At 32.9% G+C, this 17,534-nt stretch overlaps 1 protein-coding gene across 8 annotated transcripts in view; it reads left to right on the forward strand.

Moving 5' to 3' along the window:
* Nucleotides 1–17,534, forward strand: part of LOC106621440 (putative fatty acyl-CoA reductase CG5065) — a 75,346-nt gene that overhangs the window by 46,218 nt on the left and 11,594 nt on the right. For 2 of the 8 annotated variants that reach the window (XM_070109329.1, XM_070109327.1), the window contains one exon: nucleotides 13,847–15,751. In XM_070109329.1, coding sequence (XP_069965430.1) covers nucleotides 15,512–15,751 — 240 coding nt within the window. In that variant the 5' untranslated portion in view covers nucleotides 13,847–15,511. Of the gene's footprint in view, nucleotides 1–11,133; nucleotides 11,281–11,302; nucleotides 11,496–13,846; nucleotides 15,752–17,534 lie in introns of those variants that run through there. The other 6 variants (XM_036375338.2, XM_036375321.2, XM_036375336.2 and 3 more) reach the window with 6 other exon arrangements.

A 17,534-nucleotide genomic window follows, 5' to 3' on the forward strand; every position in this document is an offset into this window, starting at 1 on the left:
GTAAAGTACTGGCAAAATTGATATAATTCGTACTGAAACAGAACTTTTGCTAAACATTTTTTAAAGTTGGCTTAAATGTTTTTTAGGCGCCGATTTTTTCCGAAGCAAAATTAATTGTTTTCTAGTAAAGACTTCTTCCTTGCTGATGCCAGTCAAACAATATCCTCCTAATGTTGTCTGTAGTCTTACTCAAAGTATGGCGATTCAGCGATTTAGAGTCTCTGACTGAAGGAGCTTGAGATCAGCCATGTTTCACTTTTATACAACCGCGTTGACTTCACGCATGCTAAGCATATTCTGAGCTTGGTGCTTTTAAAATTTTGCGAGCTAGCCCACACCGCTCATGACGTTCTCATGTTACAGTTGGTCCTCCGTCAGTCAGTTATAGTGCTTTCATCAATCAATCTTTATTTGGCTTCTGCTCATATAGATTCTGATTATTTTAATAAACGAAATTCAGAAGAACTTTTTAATAAACATAGGTCTCTAATTAGATAAACCTTGACTGGTTTTTATTGTTCATATTTCGAAAATTTCCATTTAGACGTCAACGATTTTTGATAATCCGAACATCGCCATTATGAAATTTTTATTTAATATTTATATACAGACATTTATGGGCTATATGCTGGTGAGAGCAATAGTTTTGAAGAACACGGGCAATCTTATATGTTTGTATGTGTTATTTTTGAAAATTACCTTTTACTACTATATGAATTTTGAGGTAATGTTCGTATTTTACTCTTTCCTTTTATCATTCGGTGCTACAACAAATATGTGATTTGGAGAAAGAATTTGTACATGTCTAAACTTTGTTTCATTTCTTCTTTTTTATATCCAATGCAATTCAAATTGTAGACACTCTATCATACCAATTTTTTGATTTTCAATCTCAAAATACCGAATATATTGGAAAATATATAATATATCCGGGTTTAGGGACCATTCTTAACATAATTTAAGCAGCTCGTTACCTAATTCAAATTTCGGTTTTGATTTCGTGTAATTGTCGAAAGTGTTAAAACATAAAATATTATTAAGCGTCCATAGATTTATTCCATTGAGCGTTATTTCATTAACTGTTGCGACACTGCTGCCTTATCTTTTGTGTTAGATCTGGGATTTTTGTTAAAATTTGGGTAAACTATAATATATCGATAATTATCGATAAACTTTTTTAAATTTTGGTAAACTATAATACATCGATAATTATCGATAAACTTTTCTTTGAAAAATGTATACGTCTTTGGTTTTTAATTGAATTTTGTTTATCGATAAATACTGCGATAAGCAGATATTTGTTTTTAATCGATTTGTTTATCGATACCAACTACCGATAAATAATTAGATATTGAATATATCTTCATCACTTTCGGAGTATCAATATTTATAGGTCTCAACTGATAAATTACTCTGATAAATTTAAAATTTTATACGTATGTCTTCATCCAAATCGAAGTACCAAGATTTATTATTTATCGATTTTTCGATGAAAATTTGTATATTTTGCGTTTTTTAAACAAATAAAAAATCGATACACACAATTGATACATCTTCCTTAATCGGATTTGTGATTTTAATCGATTATTTTAATCGATTTATACTTTCGATAAATAATTCGACATCGAATTCATGTACACCCCTATCGATGTACCAAGAGTCTGACACATGTTTATAGCTTCTACTCGCTTTGGCTAATCGAATTCCACTTCCCATACGATAAGCCGATTTGTTCATTGTATTGAATCGCGGTGTAAAAGGTTGGAATAACCGAAATAGCCTTAAACAAGCTTAAATACCCAAAACTTAATCACAAAAATATCCGAAACCTATATATGAACTCCAAAATATTTTGCATGCTTATATGCACCATATCCAATTTCATTAAGAAAGTAATAACAACCAAGGAAAAATAATTAAAACTCCAAATTAAAAATTTTCGAAATTTTTCAAATTTTTAATCTGAATTTTACGCTGGTAAATAGCAGCAATGCCTTAGTGTGTGTGTGTATATTAATGATCTCAGCAGTAAGCATTTAAACTATTATTAAAACGTCGACCTCGTCACGCCTAATTTCGCATTTACACATTTTTTTTAATTATGCGCATATTGAAAAATGCCAAAATATCGCGTAATATGCCAAAAATGGTAAAAAATTCCACAAGAAATTGATTGCAAATCTTGTAAAATTTAAACCTGTTCGCATGAATTGAAATGTCACAAGAATAGTTGTTGTTGTTTCAATTTTAGTGCATTTTTATTACAAAAAATGATATTAATTTTTTTTTCGACATGCCCTAACCTTGTGCCGGAAAGGAAAAAAAATTGATGAGCGAAAAAAAAAAAATGAAAAAACAATTAGTGACAAAATAAAAAAAATAACAATAAACAATAAATTAAGAAAAACACAGAAAGCAAAACGGAGAGATAAAAAAAATAAAAATAAAATAATAGTGATAGTAAAATATGCAATTGGCGATAAAATGTAAAAATTTCATGTGAAAAAAAAAAATAAAAATATTTGCATGATCTCTTTGCTTTTACGCGCTTTTCGGCGCTCAGCTTTTGGCTTTGGCTGCCTCCAACTGCTCTGCGCAGGCGCTTTTAACCCACGCACTAAACTATCTTATTTTGCACCACAACAATTGTTGGCCATTTGTAAATAAGCGTTACACAAAGCCAAGCAAATAAACACATATACATACTGTGCGTGTGTGTGTGTATTCAATATGCTTGTAGCTTTATTTATTTACACCATTTTCACATTTGTTAGGTTTAGTTTACAGCATCTTCAACTGCAGAAAAGTTTAGCCATTTATTTGTACAACGAGCTGCACAAATTAGAGATACAGTTATGCGTCAGCTACACACACACACTCATTCCTGAATGCTTAAAAGGCCATAACACCTGCACGAGCACTTGTACCGAGATACAGACATACGTACATACAAAAACTCGCATCTTTATCTCCACTTAGTCGATCTTCTTTTCGCCGCTCAAATTCCAATTTCGCTTTCAACACCATTCATTACGTTTTTGCTAGTAATTTACATATGTTAATTTTTACTTCTTGCTGCGGCTACCCTCAGCACCACCATTTGCAGATGTTGCAGAGTTTCAAAAGCGAAAAGACGTCGAAAAAAGTGGCAAAAAAAATAAAAAAATTTTTTTTTTTTATATTTAAAAAAAATTTAAAAATAAAATTATAAATGGTACAAATAACTAAACACCAAAAATGTAAAATAAAAGGAAAGCAAATACTAAGCGCTACATCTTCAAAAAATACAAAAATAAAAATAAAACATATGTAAAAAAGTTGAAAAAAAAACAACCAAGCGCAGTCAGCGAGTTAAGTGAAAAATTTGGCACACGAACTATTGTGACATTTTTCTTCATTGAAACTTTGTTTCTCTTACTCTATTTACATACATGTTTTTGTTGCTGCTTTTTTCTTAACCATTATTCGTGTCAGACGCCTGTTAAACGCTGTCTAATTTAATGCGCATTTAGTTCGCATAATTTCGCCTGACTTATGAATTTTTTATTTGATTTAAATGTTGTGTGTCAATTTTGCTGTCAATGGGTCTGCAGATGTGATGATGTTTAAATATGTTTTTAATGAGAGGAGAATGTGTTATTGTTATTGTTTACAAAAAGGTACAAAAAATTTTCAAATTTATAGAGTTCTACACTTAGCCACCTACTTGCTGAGTAGGCTCAGAAGCGATTATTTTTAGATAAATAATTCGATCAGCAGCGTTGATTACGTGATTGAATTTGGACTCGAGTATGAAGCAAGCTTCAGATTACAGCGTGATTGCTCGCATGTCTTCCATTAGTTCGATGGACTTTGCGTTATTTTTATACCCTGAAGAGGCTATATTAAGTTCGTGTGTAACACCCAGAAAAAACTTCGGAGACCTTTTAAAAATATGTATTTATAAATGATCCGCGTGACGAGCTAAGTCAAGTTGGCCATGTTCCTCTGTCTGTATATACGCGAATTGGTCCCCCGGTTTTTGAGATATCGATCTGAAATTTTACACACACCTTTTTCTCACCAAGGAGCTGCTCTTTTGTAGGAACCGCCAATATAGAGCTACTATAGCATATAGCTGGCATACAAACTGAACGATCAAAATCATGTGCTTGTTTTTTTTATTATTTTATTTGACAAGATATCTTCACGAAATTTGGCATGGATTATAACCTAAAGAAATGGTGCAATTTCCGAAGAAATTATTCAGATCGGATCACTATAACATAGAGTTATCTTTATAAATCGCAAGAGATTTGATGTATCATTCATCCTCAACAAAGTTCGCCTTTCTCAATAGTAAGCTAAGATTTTTAACTAGGTATCGTCCAATCAGAGTCCACGTGATAAAGTCTAAAATATTGCTGTATAATTGTTGTAGAAGTCGGTTAGAAAATAATCTCTACACTTCTTTCCTAATGCCCCGTCTTTGCAAAATCTAGACTGCAAAATTTTGGATCTCAGTGCAAGCACTATCCTGGTGAACTACGCTGAATATAAATAAAACAATTAAGCTGAGTTGTGATAGACTCAAGGTGCTTTAGACGTGTAATGTGGATTAACTGGAGGACTGCTTTTAGACGTTAGGCCATTGCGATACCGTAATAAAGAACTGCTTTCTTCTTTTGCCGATATAGTGAGAAGTATTATACAAGTATATGAGAACAGAGTACTTATTCTGAGCTAAAAAATATAACCCTGTTATAGCTCCACTAACGTCAAAAGCAAAGTCTGTGTCAACTGGAGAAGTATCCGTTGATACCAATTATTTTGAACAGAGCAGTCTTAGTGCTTGCTGAGACGATACGCGGTACTGTTGAAGATAAACTGACCCGTAACCCTCGAACAATTTCAATGAAAAGAGAGAGATGTTTAAGGAGACTTTCAAGAGATCTAACTTATTTGCTGAATTTACAAAATCACGTTCGATGTTAAGCTCAATAAAGCCTGTGTCAATGTGTCAAAGTCAAATACGGACCGGATTCGGTTCCGGAATCCGGATTGAGCAAGTAAGTGACGCTGTAAGGGGCCTCAAGATAGGCTTGCAGTTTATCTAATATATTTTCGAAATAAATTCTAGTATATTCCTTACGTGGTGACTTCAGTTGTAAGCTTTTTGACCCTTAAACCAGGCCTACACTATAAACTAAGTTATATTATATAATTTCTTGTGAAATGTGTGTCCAACAAAGTGAGTGTTGCCAAAAGCTGCTTATCAAAATATTTACACACGGCGAAGAAGGCAAATATGCAAATGGCGCGTCTTGGCCCAACCTACAACATTGCTTTTCATCTTTTCTTGGGAAGAAAAGAAGCCGCTTGAATTGTAACGGTGGGTTCTAATGCATGGCAAGCAAAAACCAAATGACATTTTTTGCATGCTGTTAGCGGATATGTTGTGTTGGTGGGGGAGAGGGGGAAGCGTGTAGTGCCTCAGTATTTGCGCGATTTTTATGCCTAAGCATGTGCAGCCGCTGCGGATGTTTACGAGTAGCAGTTGTTGTTGTAGTAGCATATAAATTTTACATAATAATGTCAGCTTTTATTCATTGCAACAGTATATTCATTGTTGCTGGCAGTCAGGGTGAGACTACAGGACTTCTGAAGCGCCACTTATGATAGTGTGCACCGAAAAAATGCGCACATACATACATACATACAAGTATTTGGCCTGGGCTTGGTGAGATATGCAAATGTGAAACCAAATCAAATATAAACTCGGCTGCATAATTCATTGAGTAGTGCAAGAGTAAGTGGGTATATGAGTGTGTAAATTATGTGTGTGTATGTGTAGGAGTGTAAGGGTCGCTTACTATCTAAGGCTACTGTTGTCGCACGTAACACGGTGGCGGTTTGGAAATTGAGCATGAAAAGTGCAAAAACTGCGTTTCAATATTCAGCGCTATTTGTGTGTGGTTGTACGAGAGTCACGCGATAAATATCTAGCCACCAAATAAAACTTGGAAAAAATTTCTGAATTGACCACATCGACCAATAATCTGCTTAATAGAGCCCTGTCGCATGCCCAAGTGTTCGATGTAGATCACACCCTCTGAATCCCAAAAAAAAAATGGTAATCATCACATTTCCGGCCGATCTTCGCCTTATCCGTGGCTGAATATATTCATCGGGTGAATTTTACTGTTTCAACTGTACCTTGATCTCTGATGTATACTAGTGGATCATTGCTTAGCTGTTGGTCACGAAATGGTGCTGAAACTCTCTTGGATTACGCTTTAACAGTGTGACTCAATATATTATGCAAGATATGCCTCAACTTTCTCGCGCATCTTCAATTGGCGGTCTACGAGATCAAGAATAACATGACTATACTCCGTGGTACCTGAAACAAATTTAAACGGCCTTACTCGAAATAGAAGAGTCATCATATACAGCATACAAGTGCTCTTTAATTTCTCTGCCGGATTTCTCTACTAAAAACAAGAGTTCAATTACCGACCGATATATATTGCTTTTCTCATTTCTAAATTCCTCTGACTTGACCTTTTCCAAAAAAAAAAATTAAACTAAGAAACGGATTCGGCTGAAATGTTTACAGTAATCGTCTACGAGAATATATTACACGCCATACGCCTAATAATATTTATTGCACCATTCTCGTATGTGCGTGAGACCTTTCATACAAATTCAAAATATTTCATCGAGCCCTTAATGACTTCACTTCCTTAGTCATGCGAAGAATTCAAATTAAAGAGGCCATAATTACCAATTTTGGTATATTAACAAACACTTGCTGTCTTTTTTCAAATAAACGAAGAGTCTGAGGTGAGAAGATTTGAACTAAGAGAGAGAACGTAAATTCAAATGCCAAATAAGGAAAAATATTTAAGATTGGCTCCACTTAGCGTTAAAAATATTTAAGAAAAAATAAATTTCCAAACAAATAATTAAAAACGAGACATCTTTTAAATATTCGCAGAAAAGTTCAATCACACTAATAGGCAAAAAATAGTATTGTTCTAATATTAAATTGATTGGAGTTTAAGAAAGGACAAAAATTAATTTGCTTTCAAAATTAAGCATAGCAGTCTATTTTAGTAAGAAAAGAGGCTTATTCTAATGTTAAAGTGATTCAAATATATAATTAAATTGGTAGTAAATAAATATATACATGTATGGATTATTCATTTTCTGTTCGTTATTATTTTATAATATATTTTGCCTTTACGTCAAAGTACTCCCAATAGCCTAATGGCGCGCTTGAAAAAGGGAAGGGTAACAATCTCATTAGAAAATTTTAAAACAGAAAATCAACAAGCCAAATAAACAATTTGCTGGAATGTTTGAAATACTATTTACCATGTAAACTTTACGATGATACTTTTGTTGGCAAACAAAAATATTTGCTTATGCAAAACTTTCACGAGAATGTACTTTAGTTATGCTTATTAAATTCTGTGTTTATTTTTAGTTTTCAATCAAAATTGTTGTGGAATCTAAATTTTAACATAAGACTTTAAGAATAAAAACAAAACTGGCAACAAAAGACGCAGCAGTCTGTGTGATAGTACTATTAGGGTTTTACACCGTTTAGTTATTAAAATCTATTATTAAGACAGTACAAAGAATGATGAGTTAGTAACCGTACTAACTGAGAAAAATTTTAAATTTATTACCACACCTATTCTCTGAAAGAGATATATACTTACCACCAGCAATTCACATTACAAAGCATCTTTAGCGGTGTAGAATTTCCTGGAGGCATAGCTGTCAAAGTAAACACACGTGTTTGACATTTATATTTTTATTAAAACATTTATGTACATAATTCATAACAACCTTTCAAAATTGTGTATTTTTTCCAAAACTTCCATTCTGTCAACTTGGTTGCATAAATAGGTAAAAAAAGCTATAATTGTAAAAAAAGCTCTCTTGCATACTAAGAAAGGTATTATTTGGCTGGGATTGCATGGCGAAGGCAATATTGTCGTGGAAATATCATTCTTTTGTAAAGTACTATTTCAGAAAACGGGTTCGTCAATTGTTATTATAACTCACAATAAACCAGGCCAGTTCGATAAAAACAGAGAGGTGCACTCTGGAGGCGGTCGAATCTCTGTAACTAATAACTCAACTCTAAATATCCAAAGGTCTATTCGCATTCACTAGCTTAGAAGAAGCTTAGAGCTTGCATATCTCAAACTAGAACTTTTGCGAAATATCAGAGAAACCATAAATCTCCTACAATGGCTGAGAGTAAATGATCTATTTACTTAATAATGATTCCAGTATTAACCTCGTTTGACCTGTGATAATTATTCAACATGCTTATCTATATAAAATGGGGAAAGTCGAAGAGCTGTCCTGTATATACAACGACGCGATCGAGGACGACGCTGAACACACATTTTTCAAATGCACACGCTGGCAAACGCAGCGAAATAGGCTCTACACTTTGGTCGGCACCCTGAATGCGGATAACATCATAACTGTCATGCTCCAAAGCGAGAAAAATTGGAAGAACGTGAAAAATTATATAGAAAACGTACTACGGATTAAAAAACGGGACCTGGACGTAGGTAATGACATGTAAGTCTTAAGACGAGAAATATGGAACGCCACCCTGAAGTAATGCGAAAGCGGTTCCAGGGTCGGCGACGGTTCCCTAGAGGAGAGTTTTTTAGTGACCTGCAAGTGGCACATACCATTGCTGTGACGACACAATGACGATGCGGAACGCATTTTCCTCAACCTCCCCCGAAAAAAAAAATATTCAACATGCTTTTGCTCGGTATTTCGGAAGCAACACTTTCAGAGGCCTGAAAAAGTATATACTGGCGTTTTTTTGAATACAACACCAAAAAACTGAACTTCTTGAGTTCTTTTAACTGCATTCTCTATTATTTTCTCGATTACCTCAGCATCATTTTTTGCCTTGAGTTCAGGTATGGTCGGCTTTTGCAGGCTTACACTTTACTTTTTAATTAAACTCGCAATAATACTTGTACATTGTTCGTTGTTCTGTGTACCGACATATTAAGTCAATATCCATTGATATGGATTCCCAACGATTGTTTCATATATTGTTTAGAAAAATAATTTAGACGCTATCGCCGATTCAAACGATTAATTGTTTGCGCTTACAATTACCTTAATGAATCTGAAATTTTATTATATTATTTTATGGTTATTTTGAAGGCCCTTCTGTCTAGTCATGTAAGGCGTGTTTCACTGTTATTTCGGGATGAAGTGATTTATGGTTAGAACTATATTGAATTGCAATTTCCGAAACATGTTCAACAAACTAAATCTATACTGACATATAAGACAATACACCCTGTAGTTTGGAAGTATAATTGTTGAAAGAGAATAACGAAGGAACGCAAAGCAAACGACCGCCCTTTAAAGCTATTTAAAATTGATTGAGCTGTAAGTCTATCACATTTTTCACCTAAACTTTTACTAAAACGGTTTTTGTACGCAATTTTTATTTAGAATTCTATGCCAAAATGCATTCCGCACCTTTATCACTTTAACACTTGAGGTTCATTTGAATTCCTGTTAGGCTTTGCTGACGTCAAAGGTGTTTAAATAGTGGCCAATGAAATGCGCAACCATTATGTTTTTGTCTATACATTTGTTGTAAATATGTAGTAAAACAAAAATAAATTATTAAAACAACACTTCCTTAGTTTACTTAAAAAAAAAAACAAATTTTGTGATATGAACTCATCAAAAAAATGAAATGCGTGACTATTGGAAAAAGTGCATTGTTGGCAACTCTTATTAATACAACATTTATGGGTTCCATAACCCAGCAGCAAGCCTTGCGTTCCATGTCGACCATATAATGTACGAGGTGTGTTCAAGAGAAAGGGTGAATTTTGAATTATTTTGAAAAGTACTTATTTATTCAGCAATATCTATTTTTTACCCTTCAAAGTAATCCTCCTCGGATATAACACACTTGTGTCAACGCTTTTCTCAATCCTCGAAGTACTTCTGAAAAGCGCTTCTTGGTATGGCCATCAGCTCTTTCTTCGATTCGGACTTGATCTCATCTATTGTGGCAAAACACTTTCCTTTTATTGGTTTCTTCAGTTTTGGGAATAGGAAAAAGTCGTAGGGAGCCAAATCTGTTGAATACGGTGGTTGAGGCATGATTACGGTTTGGTTTTTGAATAAAAAATCACGAATAAGCATTGATGTGTGTGCTGGCCAATCGCTGCCATACGTTGCATACACAAAACATTAGAGAAAATTGAATGGCATGAGCCGATTGATATGCCTACATCCTCTGCAACTTCCTAAATAGTAATAGTGAACGAATTTTTTCACATCAATTTCTTCACTTGTTGACGTGTTCGCACCTCCAGTATGCTGATCGTCATCAACATCTTCTCGGCCTTCTATAAAGCGCTTGTACCACTGATAAATACTTGTTTGATTATAACAAAAACAAAATATCGATAATCGAATGTACACAGCCCGCGAAATATCAAAATTCACCATTTCCTTTGAACACACCTCGTCTACTGCCTGAAATACTTTGCGCTTTCTCGCCCTACGCCGCATAAGCGGGGGAGGTGGTTGCGCGCGCGCGCTGTTGTAGTATTTGCTATATGTCTCATTCACACACACACCTAAGCCATGCAAACAAGCGCGCTTGAAGCTAGGCGCTCAAGCCGGTTTCCGTTGCAGTCAACAAATGTTAATCGCGTGTTTTAATGTGTGTTGTGTTTGAGTGCAGTACATATCCGTTAGAAGTATCCAAGTAAATAATACAACTACAAGTTTTTAATAGCCTCTTAATGTTGTAAAAGTATGTGGCGCGTACATACAACAATAAAAACGCTTATTAAATACACTCATTGTGTTGTAAAGTACCCCCAACCCTACACATTCGATTCCATTGTCACATGCGTACACAGCTTGCGCGCCCTTAACACCCAGCCAAAGTTCGCATTACTCGGCTGTAAATCTTTTGCGCGCAGTGTTTACCGACTCCTTAGTTATGCACCGCTCGCGCCGCGCGCTCTTACTTAGCCTGCGCTGTGTTCTTACTGATGTTGTTGGTTTGTGTAATTTTTTGTTTTATGCGGAAGCTACATATATCTGCGTCGTTATAGCGTCTCGGCGCATTCGTATCGTTGGCTTTGTAACGCGCGGTTTAAGGCGGTCTCACTGTGTGTACCGTCAAACTACTCCCACTACTAAGTGCCTATCTACTACTTATTCATATTTAATAGCATACTTACTTATTTATTTATTTGCTTCCTGGTTTGTTTCTTATCACTTTTTACTCTTGTTGTGCATATTCATATTTAATCTGTTGCGTGGTTTTCGTTGATTTTTTTGTTGGTGAATTTAAATTTATTGGCGCGTACGTGTTGTAACTGTCAACACAGTGTCCTTTGGCAGCCTGTTTGGGCGGGCGCATTAATAAATGATTTGTGCCGCAGTGTAGCAACGACGCAGGTGTACAGTGTCTTGAAGTGAGTCAAAAGCGTTCGAAAATGTGCCTAATGAGGCATAGTGTGACAAACAAATTTTATTTTTAAAATTAAGAGCTATGTGGATCATAAAAAATTGTATATTTTTTTAATAAAAAAAAAAGTTTTATATTGCATAACTATTTTGTTATACCCACCCAGGTATAAAATATATCGATCTGAAATTGTACACCCGTTCTTTTCTACAAAGAACAATAACCAAATTTGTTGAAGATATCCCCTTAGATAAAAATGTTTTCCATACAAACACCTGATTCCGATCGTTCAGTTTGTATGGCAGCTATATACTATAATGGTCCGATATCGGCGGCTGCGACAAATGAGCTGTTTCGTGAGGAAAAAAGTCATGTGTGCAGAATTTCTGAGCGATATCTCAAAAATTGAGGAATTAATTCGCATATATACAGACAGACAGCTCGTCATGCTGAGCATTTAGTTATATGTTTAAAAGGTCTCCGACATTTTCTTGCTACAAACTTCGTGACAAACTTAATATAACCTATTTAGGGTACAAATATCGAAATTACTTAGAAATTTATTTTAAAAAATTTTAGCTTTTCAGTTTTTAGAAAATATGCACATAATATATGATTAAGTAGCGTCCCTGTTAGCGTTATAGTAGAAAGCACAGGACTACACTTCTACCCAATATTCAAAGAAGAATACAAAATACATATACATATATATGTAATACATATTATATGTGTATTGTTATTATCTTGTGCCACAAACAGATTGCGTTCCAATGCACCGATTTCAATTTGCGCGACGAAGGAAGCAAACGCCTCGAATGACGTAAAAGAACTTACGCACAGCGGTGAGCATAAAATAGTAGCATTGAATTAACTATGAGAATGTCGATCCCAAATCAATGTCAGCTTACATACATGTACGTGCTTATACATAATACATGTGATTGTATGTGTGAACGTACACACATACATATATTAAGTCAAGTTTGTTTGCCTTTTTGGCAAATGTGACAGAAAAGGGCAAATGGCAGACAAAATTGGATTTTTATTGACTAAGAGGCATTGAGCTTTTTTGTTTTTGTATTTTTGAAAATTTATTTCCCGGATAACTTTAAAATGTTTCATGAATCATGAAATTTTGTATTAAATCCAGTTAAAATTTAGTATTAAGACAAAAGGATTTATTTTTTCAAGTAATATTTAAAAATGGCGTAAGGCAGTCTATTTATGAAAACCTATTTGGTATTAATTTGAAAGCATTTTTTAAGGAGCCGTTAAGTCTCTTATACTAAATAGAGTTCAAAGTGGTAATATATTGAACGAATTGTATGTACATGCTTGCGTTAAAAATGATCTTACTGAAACTAGAGCCAAAAGTTCAACAGTTGTACATGGCGATAAATCAATTAAGAATATAAATATTAGAAACAATATTACAGTTTTAGTTTTTTTTAAATTTAAATTACTTGAGAAGAAACATAAAGATCCTTGCTAGCATCCTTAGCGAAGTTTGAAGTTCACATGATACTTAACTGTTTTTAAAACCTTGTCAATAGAGAGCTGTTACAAATTGGTTGTAGTCCTTAATTAGTTTAGAGAATTCGTTATTCAAAGCGCTCGTAACTAGCAGACACAATTTCAATTGTGGCATGTTTAGTGAAGCATTTCTCTGATCATTAGATTATTTGAAAAATATAGTAAAATTTTTTTTAAATCTTTTTTTTATTTAAATCTCTTTTAGTAAATTATTAGAGTTAAGTTAAAAAATGAGTACCTAAATGGATGATGACTTTTAAACTGATAGTGAAACAGTTCCCATGAAACGTATTTACTAATGCCAAATAGTTTAGTTGTTATAAGTCGGCGATAAGTCGGACTCTCTCTCTCGATCTCACACTATGGATATTCTTGAATCAAAAGCAGAGAAGATCAGCGCACTGTGTTGATTTCGCAAGAACTATTTTCAAATAGCTTTATTATATGTAATTGTGAACCCGTACTCTCTTTCTCTCTCTCGCAGTCTGCATATTCTTGTAGCTGTCTCGCTGGAGCTGGAGTTTAAGGTGCCGATTAAAAACTTTTACATTAGTACTCTGAGTTTTAAGAATGCTTATGCACAACGTTGATCTACTAGATAAATAAGTCTCACCGCAGTAGCATGGCATCCACGTTTTTTTAGTTTCAATAATAATTTTGTTTAAGCTAAGTATTAAAGGGGAATTCATGGACAAATTTAAAGTTTTATGACAAAAAGTTTGCTAATAAATTACAAAAAAAATATTTATTTATTAATTTTTTCTCTTATTAAAATTAACTTCTAAAACTTACGCACAATCTCTATCTCTCTCTCTTTCTTTACAGTTAATTACGCGCATTTTGTACATACCATGTTCCTTCACATATTTGGAATGAGAAAACTTGATATTTGAAAGTCGAACAAAATGGATAAACGCTCAAACGTAGCAAGAACATACTTAAGCAGTTGATAAAGAATACGAAAAATTTCAATTCACACACTTACTAGTAATTTTCAAACAAGAAAACAAAAAAATTATAAGTAAACTAAAATTCTACGTACGAAAAGATCGAGTAGGAAATTATGCACGCAAGAGAATACAAAAATCGTTGAAAGAAAGCAAGAATTATTCTTACTTTAACAAAACTAAAAGTAATTGCTAATCTCTCTATCTCACTAATATATAAACGATTCTAGCCGTTCTACGCTTGTCTTCACTATATAAAACTTTAATAAAGCAGAAAAAGTAAAGAAAGTAAAAATTACAAGAAGCAAACACCAGCATATTGCAATTAAAAAATAAAAAAATATTTAGTAGTAGACAAACAAATTCAGGGAGCGCCATAAATTGCATAGATAAAATTGCTTTAAATTAGCTACGCTGGCAGTGGTATCTTCCGTACGCTTCCAACGCCGCCGTAGAAGAAGTAAATAGCAACAAAAAAAAAAATAAATATAAAAGGTTTGTTAGTTTCCAAGTAACCAAAAAAATATTATAAATAAAATACAACTATTTATTGGAATGCAGTGCAGTTGACCAACTCCCCTCCAATTAAGCGAAACGAAGCACCTTTAAATAATAAAAAAATATATAAACATATACATATGTGAGAAATATTTCTAATTAGCCGCTGAGCAATAATTTAGTTCTTTAAACCAAACAACCCTTTCGTAAATCGTGTTTAGCAAAGCAATTAAGCAATTGAGCAAACAATTAAAGCATTAACTAAGCAAACGAGAAGTATAATAAAAAAAAGAACAAATAACAATTACAAAAAAAAATAAATAATAATAATAATAAAAAAATTAAATAAAACCAAACTAAAGAGAGAAGAGTATAAAACGCGCACATTCGAAAACATTACTGCTTCCTAATTTAGTAAGAGAGAGAACCGAAAATCAATTGCAATTATTTATAACACGCATATAGTGCATACATATATCAAATCATCAAGCATACCATAAATACAAAAAAATTTAATTACAACTTGTTTATTGCAGAAAGTAAACATTTAAAAAGAAATTCAAGAAAAAAGCTCCAAAAAAATTCTACACACGCGTGTGAAATTTCCATTTTGCAATAATACATACATAACTACTTACTTACAATCCATGTCTACCGTAAGCTCTAGAACGCCACGTACCACCAAAACGGAAAGCGAATAGAAAACTCATCGAAAACCACACAAGCAACTAACTGTAATTTAAATATCTAATAGCAAAATAACAGTAAATAGTGCAGTCAAATCGAACAACCACAAACCATTCCATTGTAAACTACGCAATTCTAGTTCTAACCTAACTATCTAACAATTAAACGCAATTTGATAAAATCAAAGTAAACTCTACCCAACTACTTACAATATATATATATATATATATATATATATATATATACATATATAGAAATACTACTTACCCTATATACTATACATACCATACGAGTTGAAGCAAATAAATTACATTAAAAAAAAAAACATAAATAAATTACAAAATCCAACAAACGCGAAATGGAGGGTTCAAATAGTACACGTGAAATGTTGCTGCTCAATGGGCATGCCGAAGGTGCCGCGCATCACTTGGGCCTAACAAATGTTGGCGCTAGCGGTAGCAACAGTTTGCCAGCTGGTAATGTAAAAACCGATCACTTTAATGGTGATGATATATCGTTTAGCAGTTTTATGTCCATTCCACAATTCTATGCGGGACGTAGTGTATTCATAACCGGAGGTACTGGATTTATGGGAAAGGTGAGTAGTTAATTTAAAGACAAAAATAAAATAAACCAAAAAAATAAATGTGTATTTGTAAAAGTTTGTGTTTAAGTTGAAAGCCTGTTTGGGTTTTTGATAGCACAAGCTATAAAAGTTTGTGTCTAAAAATGAAAGCTTGTTTGGGTTTTTGAATTTACAAATTATAAAATTATATGATAAGTTTTACTAAAAGAAAGGATGTACATATACCAAACTTTTAGCATGAAAGCTTCGAAATACATAATTTAAAAGCTTTCGTAGTATTATGAAAGCATAAATTATAAAAATATAATGAAGATTATAAAAGAAATATAAAAAAGTGTTAGTATGAAAGCTTCGAAATGCATAATATGAAAGCTTTCGTGGTACTATGAAAGCATAAATTATAAAACTATAATATTAAATGATAAATGTTAGTTGTATGACAGCTTTCGTGGTTTAATTGGAGCATAAATGTTTAATTTAAATAATAAATAATTAATATGAAAGTTTTGCGTATTACTATTTATGAAAGCCTCACCAGAAATCAGTTTCATACTTTAACTAATTTCAATATGTGTTTGTGGTTACGCAATTTAAGTTTAATAAATAATATAAAGTTTGGCATAATGGGACCACTTAAACAAAAATTAAGCTTGCAAGCGTATAATATGAAAGCTAATTTATGTTTTTTATGTTAGGGCAACAAAAATTAAGTTAGTTCCAAACACTTTAAATAAAAAACAAGTTAAACAAAGAAATATTTTTTTTTAATATAATATTAATATTTAGCAAAATAAAAAGCCATTATCAAACTTTCATTTACTAGACATATAATTTTATATTTTGATTTTGAATTTTATAAAGAAAAATAGGTTTATTAAAGATAAATGTTAAGTATATATGAATGAAAATACAAATATAGCTTTCCCATGATAATTCTAAAATTTTTCTAATATTTTTCATATGCTTATACCTATATTAAAATGGTTAAATGAAAGCTTCGGCTATTTTCTAAATTAAAAATATTAAATATAATTTTGATAAAATAAAAGTACAAATTTAAAAATAAGCTGTATAGAAGAAAACTATATCTTGCTAGCGAAGATTTGCATAAAAATATGAAAGCTCACTGCAGAGCTTTATTTTAATAAGTAAACAAGTGAAAGCTCCAACTAGGCAATGATTTTCATAGAGAAGATAATTTAAACAGCAAGAAGCTGAAGCTTCTTTAGCTGCTAGTAACGGATATTTTTAGAAGAATATGAAAGCTTATGAGAACTACAATACGCTAGCTTAATTGTATATAAATATTATATATATTATATAAAAATTATATACAATGTACAACATTTAAGGAAAACTCTACTAAAGCTTTTATTTACCCGTGTCAACCGCTTTTCTGCTTGTAGTTTTCATGCCTTTCGCTCTTACATAATAAACCTTCTAAATTAACCTACTTGAAATTTTTTCAAACCCCCCACCAATTTCTCAAAGCTCGGTAATTACGAAATTCTTGACACAAAAGTGCGCTTCAAACTACAATACAACAATACAGTCACACGCCTGGCTTAGTATTAGTTGGCATGTTGCAGCATTTGTTTTCATTTATTTATTCATTTGCTCATTCATTCATTCATTCATCCGTCCCATTGTTAGCTGTTTGTTTACATTAATTCGGGGTTTGTACTGTTGCCCGTTTCACGGGGGAATCACGCGGGCGCATCACGAAAATCTGCTGTTCTTTTGCGAAAAAAAACGAGAAGAATACTAAAAGTTGGAGATAATGATAAATGACACT

The sequence above is a fragment of the Bactrocera oleae genome, chromosome 4 (assembly GCF_042242935.1).
Source record: "Bactrocera oleae isolate idBacOlea1 chromosome 4, idBacOlea1, whole genome shotgun sequence".
NCBI classification, from domain to species: domain Eukaryota; kingdom Metazoa; phylum Arthropoda; class Insecta; order Diptera; family Tephritidae; genus Bactrocera; species Bactrocera oleae.